This window comes from Poecilia formosa, unplaced genomic scaffold (genome assembly GCF_000485575.1).
Source record: "Poecilia formosa unplaced genomic scaffold, Poecilia_formosa-5.1.2 Scaffold531, whole genome shotgun sequence".
Classification (NCBI taxonomy): domain Eukaryota; kingdom Metazoa; phylum Chordata; class Actinopteri; order Cyprinodontiformes; family Poeciliidae; genus Poecilia; species Poecilia formosa.
Genome location: NW_006800470.1, coordinates 187,757 through 197,100, shown reverse-complemented (window position 1 = coordinate 197,100; position 9,344 = coordinate 187,757). Strand labels below are relative to the sequence as shown.

At 43.8% G+C, this 9,344-nt stretch overlaps 1 protein-coding gene across 3 annotated transcripts in view; it reads left to right on the top strand.

The window, feature by feature from the left end:
* The first annotated feature begins 345 nt into the window (after positions 1 to 345).
* klhl36 (kelch-like family member 36) overlaps positions 346 to 9,344 on the top strand; it is a 26,068-nt gene continuing 17,069 nt past the window's right edge. The window contains exons 1-8 of one of the 3 annotated variants that reach the window (XM_016664937.1): positions 346 to 1,111; positions 1,167 to 1,261; positions 1,538 to 1,732; positions 1,927 to 2,049; positions 2,217 to 2,438; positions 2,505 to 2,810; positions 2,888 to 3,115; positions 3,179 to 3,336. In XM_016664937.1, the coding sequence (XP_016520423.1) occupies positions 1,208 to 1,261; positions 1,538 to 1,732; positions 1,927 to 2,049; positions 2,217 to 2,438; positions 2,505 to 2,810; positions 2,888 to 3,115; positions 3,179 to 3,336 (1,286 nt within the window). In that variant the 5' untranslated portion in view covers positions 346 to 1,111; positions 1,167 to 1,207. The remainder of the gene's footprint in view (positions 1,112 to 1,166; positions 1,262 to 1,537; positions 1,733 to 1,926; positions 2,050 to 2,216; positions 2,439 to 2,504; positions 2,811 to 2,887; positions 3,116 to 3,178; positions 3,337 to 9,344) is intronic. The other 2 variants (XM_007540293.2, XM_016664938.1) reach the window with 2 other exon arrangements.

Below are 9,344 nucleotides of genomic sequence, written 5' to 3'. Positions count from 1 at the left end.
AATCATGATGATAATAAGAACCAAACAGCTTTTTATTCCAGCCCCACAAAAATGTAAGATATGAATAAAGATATTGATTTCATAATTATGTGTAACGTTTTCCCTATAATGACTTTCTGTAAAAGAAATTCAAAATAAATATCAATTCCTGGTTTTTGTGACTGACATTTTGAGATAATAAACCTTTTTTTCAGTTGAGAATTAAAGATTTTTAGAAAGATTTCAAAAAGTGGATATTACACAAAAAATCTATTCTATATTTAAGTTTTAATATAATACAATTTGGTCGTCTAACAGGGATGAGGAGTTAAATAAGTATATAATTAATCCTAAGTTTTATTCACAAATACTGCTTTCTAAAAATCACCTCCAAGTGAAATAATTTTATTTTAGAGAGTCCTTAAACGTTGCAACGTCACAAAAGCCCAATCTTTACACCAATATGTTAATATCTTAATTTAGGATTTGAAATTTGTCTTGCATTTGTGACATTTTGTTTTAGTTTCCAAACTTTTTTATTACTAATCTGTCTTGTCATGTTATTGTCTTTGAACTTTCTATTAAGACTCGAACAAAACATTGCCATAAATCCGCCTTTTAACTCAAAACGTCACATGCAGCAATGAATTGTGGGTAATGCAGTTCGCCATCGTTTTTAAGTCTTGTTAACATTTCTAGTCTTGAACGCTCACAAAAAAGACAAAGCTTCCGGTTGAAATATTTGATTTAGAAATAAGAGACAGGAGAAAACGTTAAGATTTCTTTCACAAAATAAATATTTTTTCTCGTCTTGTCGTCACGTGTGTAGCAACGTTTTACTCTGAATTGAATTATTTTTTAGTTTTATGTTTTGATACCCTGTGGGCTGTAGTACAGACCATAGACTGAAGGGGGCCAAAGATGGACGCTGCCTAGATCACCATGGCAACAGACTTTGTGAAGAGAAAGAAAACAAAAAACAAAAAAAAAAACACAAATTTTCTTAGGACCTTATTTTGAAAGCCCTTAACGGAAGTTAACAGTAGAGATAAGCTGACACGAAAACTAGCAGCGGGTTTCCTGCTCGGCTCAAAAAGAAAATGTCCCGCTTCCCGGTGTGTCCCCGCCGCAGGTAAGGACTCTGTCTCCTCCTTGGTCGCTGTTGAGTGTCTCCGTCCGTCTCTCAGTGTCTCCGTCCGTCTCTGTCTGTGTCTCCCAGGTGATCGTCATGGACGGACCAGACCATCCGGGTCGGTTCTGCCGGGTCAGCGAACCATCGCAGGTGAGAGCAGCTCAGCTGCAGCAGATGCTGGGGCGTTTCCTGGTTTTGACTGTTGCATTCTGGGTAATGTAGTTATCCAGTCTCCTCTGGTGTTTTCATGTCATCAGCTCATCATAACTCCATCTTCTCCACCACCGAGTGCAGCTGAGTAGTGTTGGTTGCCATGCCAACGGCCGGTTCCTGACCCTACCCTGTCTGACCCGGTTCTGTCTGAGCCGGTTCCACCAGAACCAGTGCAGCAGCCCCAGGTTCTAATGGGCCTCTGCCTCCCTGCAGACATTCCGCTTCCCGGGCCAGGCGCTGGAGGTTCTGCGGGGATTCAGCGATCAGCGCCAGCAGACCCGGTTCTGTGACGTGGTTCTGGTGGCGGCGGGCCGGCGGTTCCAGGCCCATCGGGCCGTGCTGGCCATCTGCAGCCCCTACTTCCAGGCCATGTTCACCCTGGGCATGAGGGAGGAGCTCCAGCCGGAGGTAGGACAAAACTATTCACACCGTGGAAACACTCAGATTCTGATGGGACCAGATGGTTCTGATCGGACCTTTGCCCTCTGTGAGTCCAGAGACAAAAATCATTTCTTTACAGCAGAACCAAACAGACGTGTCCTAGTCAAAGCTTTATTAATCAGTTCTTAACTGGTGGGGCGTCTCTGGTGGACATGTCCCAGGTGCAGATAGTGGGGGTGTCCTCTGTGGGTCTGGAGGCGGTTCTGGACTTCCTGTACAGCGGACAGCTGCAGCTGGACGGAGGAAATGTCGACGACGTGCTGGAGGCCGCGCACCTGCTGCAGGTGAGATGCTGCCAGGGGACTGGGACCAAAACCAGGACCTGGACCATAGTCAGTGGACGTGGCCTATTCAAAGCTCAGACTTCGTTAGGCGTCACTGGAGTGAAATCTCCTAGTTTGATCCAGCAGCTGTTTCTCACCACCAGAATGTTCTGGTTCTGGTTCTGCAGCTGTGGCGAGCCGTGGATTTCTGCTGCCAGTACCTGGAGCAGCAGGTGAGCGAGGAGAACTACCTGGACCTGCAGCAGGTGGCCCGGTTCTACAGCCTGGAGCGGCTGGACAGCTTCATCGATCGCTGGGTTCTGGCCCGGTTCTCCAAGCTCCGCCTCACTCCAGACTTCCTCCAGAACCTTCCGCTGCACAAGCTGACCTCCTATCTGTCCAGCAGCCAGGTAAGACTCGTGAGCCTCAGATTCAAAAGCTGGACGCCGGTTCTGGAGCCTCTGGTTCTGCCTCAGGTCCAGTATGACAGCGAGCAGAACCTCCTGCAGGCCGCTCTGCAGTGGCTGGGCCAGAACCCGGACCGGACTCCCCACGCCAACCAGCTGCTGGCCCACATCCGGTTCCCTCTGATGCCGGCTGGAGATCTGGTGGGACGGGTTCTTCCGGCGATCCGGGCCCAGTTGCCCGACGGAACCGGCTGCCAGCAGCTGGTGGAGGAGGCGTTGCGGTACCAGGCCCGGCCCAGCGCCCAGCCGCTGCTGCAGACGGACCGAACCGCGCTGAGGGGCGGGGCGGAGAGGCTGATGCTGATTGGTGGAGAGGTACTGCCGCTTTCTTCCAGACCAACCTGAAACATGAGGTCAAAGGTTAACACCGGCCCGGTCTGCGTCTCTCTGAGGTGGGTGAGCGCGGCCAGGAGCTGAGCGGCAGCGTGTGGCGACTGGACGGCGAGTCGGTCCGCTGGGAGCTGCAGGGGCAGCTGCCTGCGCCGCGCAGCCACCACTGCCTGGCGGTTCTCGGAGGTTTCATCTATGCCGCGGGCGGCAGCGCCTCCAGGGACAACGGCGGAGACGCCGCCTGCAACCGGCTGCACCGCTACGACCCGCGCCTCGAACAGTGGACCGAGGTCAGAGGAAGTCCCGCCTCTTTCCCGCTCAGAGCTTCTTGTGGTGACCAGCCTGTCTCCTAGGGGGCGCCGATGAAACAGCGACGGGTCGACTTCTACCTGGCAGCCGTTGGCGAGTCACTGATCGCCGTGGGGGGCAGGAATGCCAGCGGGGCGTTGGCGTCCGTCGAGTTCTACCGCCCTGCCGAGGACCGCTGGGCCTATGGACCGCCGCTGCCCAGGTAGGGACCCCACTAGTGGGCAGGGCGCTTTTCCACTAGCCCGCCTCTAACCAGTCCGATCCCGGTTTCGCAGTTCAGGTGTTCTGCTTGGCTGTTTTAAAATTGTCGTACTGACTTCAGGGTTAGAACCACATACATAAATACGTAGACGCCTCATGGAGCGGGCCGGCCCGTTGCTGCGATACGTCTCAGCGTCCGCCATATTGAATGTGGCATCTCTGCCAGTAAGCTAATACAGGTAAATGGACCGAACTTCACAAAGTGCCGTTCTACAAAGTATTTTAAATTAATTCCTGTCATTGACACATTTTCTCACACATTAATATATTTGGTAATCAGAGAAATGACTAAAGAGAGTTTCTAACTTTTGATGTGATTATTTAATTGTTTCGGTGCATTTCTGAATAAAGAGCACAATGTTTTATTTGGTAGAAATTATTCTTATTTTTATATTAACATTGATGAACAGACACTTTTACAGTGTTTTATTAAAGAACATATTTACATAATTCCATAATTTAATGTACATTTAACGTTTCAAGACAACAAATTATTTTCTTGTATTTATTTTTTATACATTATTGAGAAATGACTTTTGATCTATAAATCAGTCATTGTCAAACATTAAACTACATATTTTTCTTACTTTTTTCCAGAGAAAAAATATTTATTATATGTTAGCTCTGCTATTGACAGCAAAGAGTGAAAATAATTCTAACAGAGTAAATTATTCTTATTTCATTACATAAGCTGTATTAATACACTAATACTTCAAATTGAGATATTTAAAAATACCCAAAAGTGAAAGAATAAAACATTTATTTATTATACTGGGAACACTGGTCACAGGCTTCAGTCTGCTGGTCTCACTGGGAGAACTCACTGACTTCTGAGACGTCCTGGTTCACAGGCTGAAGCCAAGGATAACAGAGAAATTATCCAAAAGTGTAAAAGCCATTTTCAGCATGTTGGGCTCTGACTCGTAGCATCTTTATAGCTAAATACCGACATGGAGAAGCTGAGCTGGAAACAGACTGAAGAACAGCAGCTCCAGCTCTGATCCTGACTGATCTTTCCTCACTAAATCCTCTGGTTTCTAATGAACTTCTCCTCTAACAGCGGTTTTTCATCACCTCTCTCTCATTAGATAACAGTATGACAACGTTAGCTGCTTTGACACCTGGTGGTGGGCGTGTCTATGTGGGAGTGACGTCATCAAGTATGAATGGGAAGGTTACTGGCTGCTGGCTCTGTGTGCATGAGGAAGCGGGTGAGCGGGATGGTCAGTCCTCCAAAGTTTGGAGCATGATAATCAAAATTAAATAAATCGATAATTGTGACAGAACAAAGAAGAGGTTTGGAGTTGATTGATACACGGACAAATAAGATTCCCCGAGTTAACCCAATGCGGCCCTCTACCACCATTAGTTTACTGTGTTTTATAATAATAAAACGTGTTTATTATTATTAACGCTTTGGTGCAAAAAACTGATTGAAAATCAATTTATTTACTGCATGTTTATGTCTGTTAAGGCTCAGATGGAACGGCACAGAAAGCAGCACTTTAAACCATTCAGACTACGAACACAATAGAGACACAATCAGATGACTGATGACCCCGTGATAATAACTCAATAGTCCATGGAAAAACCTTATAAGCTTGTATTAAAGCAGAAAGTACGGTGGCCACCATAAAAAAGGCTTACAGTGTCAATTATGCCGCATGAACTGATCAGTAGATTATTGCGAGGGAACGCAAAACCTTTTGCAAGGGAATGCAAAAGAAAAAAATTCCCCATGTCCCCTGGAGGGCTCCGTATTACAGAGCTCCGATCGCCCTGCTGCCACGTAGAAGATGGCGGACGCTGTTACGTACGACTCAGCGCTCCATGAGGGGTCTACGTATTGATGTCTATGGGTAGAACCAGCAGCACCTAGAGCGCCGAAACGATTTGATTGGCTGCTGGCCGCATTCACTGATTGGCTCGTGATTTACATCACTGCAATCTGCCGTATTTACATGCCGCTTCCAGATCTGCTCACTGAGTATGAGGAGCAATCAGAATTAAACAAGCAGGACTGCATGCGCTAAGCTTAGCAGCAGAATGAATTACTAGCTGCTAGCGGTTAGCCGCTCTGAAGAACAGACAGCAGTAAAGACGAGAGAAACGGTGAAGCTGCTCAGCTTTCTGACTGCTGCAGTTTAGTACAGACGGTGTAAAACACCAAAACTACATAATATAAACTTGTGATGTGAATTTTATTTATTTTTTATTAAAATATAATAAAGCTTTTGCGTGGCTACTGGTTTACATCTTAGGACCGCATTATCTAAATCCAAAAGGTTGCAGATTTTAAAAAATAAAGTGCCAGAATAATTATAGTGAAATAATCAGCTGATCTGAGCTTTTATCATAATTTCTACAAGACAAAATTAACTAGAAAATGTGCATTTCCTGCGAAAAATACAGTGTGAATGCTGTATGCTTTTTGGTGAAAATCCAAAAAACAGTATTACCAATATGGAGGACCAAAAATAAAAGCATAAATATGTATTTATGCTTTTATTTTTTATTATGTCTGTTTTGATCCTCCATATACCAATTAGTGCAGAACAGTGCTTACAAATCTGAATTTGAAGATCACAACAACTTATAAAGTAAAATAAGCTAAAACTAGCTAAAATACTAATGAACACATCTAGGCTAGCACTAGCATGTTGACCTGCAGTTACATACTCCATACAGAGTGAAAAAAATCCACGTAAAAGCTAAAACTAGTTAAAATGATATTAGCTTAAAGGGTATCATAATTATGTTGGTTTTTGCTAGCATGATAGCTGACGATGCTAATTTTACTACACCATCTAATCATAGCACATTAGGAAGTAAAAATCTACTGGATGTAAAATGCTTAAACAGGATGTATGCAAAGTAGAGATGTGCCGATCAAGTTTTTTCCTGCCGATACCGATCACATAATTATTATTATTATTTTTTTTTTATCATAAACACTACCGGTTACATTATGTGGAAAAAGGAACCTTGAATTCACCTTAATTTAGACAAAAACTTGTTTTTAATAACTTTTTTCAAGAAGAAAACTAAACAAAACAGGCATTGTGCAAATTGTACTGCTATTGATAATACTATCTTTAACAGACTGATAACATATGAAGGCTCTGAAGAGGCTAATAATACAAAGAGCCAAAATAAAACCTCTCAACATTGCCAAAAAAATTCAAGTATAAAACTTAACATTCAAAGGCAAAAACAGGTTCCATTACAATAAAAAATCCAGATTTACTGAATGAAAACTTCCTGTTAGCATGGCGGCTAGCTGATTACTGCTAGTTCTGATTGGCTGTTTCTGACTGAGCGGAGTAATTATGCAGATCAGGGAGGAGATCGTTTATTTTTTTAGAGATTATCTGTCTCATGTTAGGACAGCAAAGTTTTAATATGTAAAATTTATTTTTTAAGTTAGATGCTGCAGCTTTAAGCAGGTTCGGTGTGAGAGTCACTACCAGGTGGAGCAGAAGCGAAGCTCCGTCTGTCAGATATTACTACCTGTAGCGTAGCAGCGGTTCAACAGGAGAGCAGAACCAGCGTCTTACATCGCAGCTCGAAGACTTAAATCACTTTCCAGGTTATTTGTTTAGCTTTCTGACCATCATGCTAATCCGGGTGAGTGTTTGTAGCTGTGCGCTGCTTTACCTGCTGTCTGATCCTCCGTATGTCTTTTTCACTGCAGTGAGCCTCGATGTAGCCAAACTCCGTCAAGTATCTCATTGTTTTTATGTCGTATTAGCTTCGTTGTGTTGATGCATTTTGACCTGCTTCAATTTTCCGCCGCAACACGCAGCAAACTTCCCCTTTCACTCAGTGCGTTATAGTTGCACATCGCTTAGGATTTGTTGCTGCGCGTTTGCGCAGAGTGAAGGAAAGAGGAGACCAGCTGCACAGGCAGGTTGGGAAATGAGATGATCGGTATTGGCAACAAGAGCCAATGATCGCCGATCACCGATCATGCACTTTTTCACGAAAATCGGCCCGATTATGATCGGTGACCGATCGATCAGCACACCTCTAATGCAAAGTTACATGAAACAGTTTTTTAAACTTTATCACTTTTCCCCAGGTGTTAAAAAGCTTTTTAACTGCCTAACCTCAAAATGGCTGCTGCTTTGTTTCCTCCCTAACAGCTCTGAAACCATGTCTATGTCTGAAACCATAGACATGAGGATTTCCCCCAGAAAACTTGCTAAGCCCAGTGGTCGGGGCGTCGAGGCGGTCCACCGTGTTTTTGTATTAAAAGATGTTAAGTTGACAGGAAATGTAAAAGTATTACTGTGTAATTATATGTTATGGGAAAAGATCTCCAGTGAAATGCTATTTAAACCCACAACTAGTCTAAAAACAACAAATTTGCACTTTTGTTTAATCCAAATTAAGTCAGCAGCTCCATCAGGCCCCCAAGAGCTTCCGGGGCCCCATAAACACTAATATTTTAAAACAGACCACAGATACATAAATGTAACACTTGTTTATTGAGATGATCAATGCTGTTAAATTTGATTCAATTGTTTAGGCATACATAAATTAAATGATTTTAAATTGTTTAATATTTCAATACAAGATTTTAAGGAGCTGGTAAGTTTACTTTGTCAAATTTCAAAGAATAGTTAGAATGTTTTGTTACCATAGCAACAATCTGATGCTGTGAGTTTAATCTTTGAATTTACAAATCCAATTTAGTAAACTGCGATTATAACTTATTGCTTTTTAGGCTGGTCAATTAAACTACTCCCTTCTCCCATATTTCACTAAATCTAACACAGAAGCTGTTAGAGGTGCTGATGATTTTAGCAGCTAGAGGGGCCCCTAAGTTAGATTCTGCTCAAGGCCTCATATAGCCTTGGACCGGCCCTGCATGGTGAGGTAATCTGCTGCACTACGCAGAGATGCGCAACAACGGGAAATTTGGCTTTACTAGTTGTTCCGTTTCGTGTCTGTTGAGTTTTTAATCGTCACAGAAACTATTCTGGTTGGTCGAGTTTATGGGACGAGTTTCTCAGATTTCCGTGCAGCCGCGCTTATTAACTCTAAGTAGACAACGCATTTAATATGGTTTGAGCATCGTGTAACCGGAAAAATAATACTAAAAAAAAAATAATAAAATGATATAAAATCTGCGTGATGCGTGACTCCGAGGAGAGCGTTAAAGCTCCTCACCGGGCTGAACCTGCATGATCAGGTTAGCGCTGCTCGTTATCCACAAACGCTCCGGCCAACCGGGACCACAGACATAAACTCTACAGGGAAGACAGACACAGAGCCACACGCTGGGCAGCGTGTTGAGATTGAAACGCCGCATATAATTGTTCGTTCACAAAGATAAATCATTCTCGCCGCTCCCTCCACAACGCGCCTCTGAATTCGCTACAAGTTATTCCTGCGGTTCACATTGAGCTGCCAACCAGAGCTAACGCGGCGGGTTTTAAACTCTTACCCAGAGTTTCTCCAAAGGACAATAATTCCTCACAGTAGGTTGATGTAAATATCCATACAGGTCAGCCTGAGTCCAGTTTGAGTGAAAGGAGGCGCGCGCGATCCCGCTGAAGTAAAGCAGCGGCAGCGCGCGAGGCGCCAGCTGTGATTGGTCCGCGCTGTCGGGTCTAAATGCATAAACTATAAACCAAGGGCGTAGGTTCGGTCTAAGGGGGGGAAACCACATTGGCTTAATAACCCCTCCCCCCAACTATAACCATATCATACATCTTGTGTATACAACCAGATACAGTCAGCAGATCAGTTCAAGAACACTTTACTTTTTCCTTTACAAAACTCAGCAAACGTTACAAGTAAGATCAAAAGAAATATCCTCTGGATACTTCCTGGTCACTGGCACTCACACTGACTGCCTCCTATAGAGCAAACAAAGCGTAACCTGGTTTGTATTCACACTAGCTTAACTTAATTTAAGACTAACACTTCAAATGCCATATT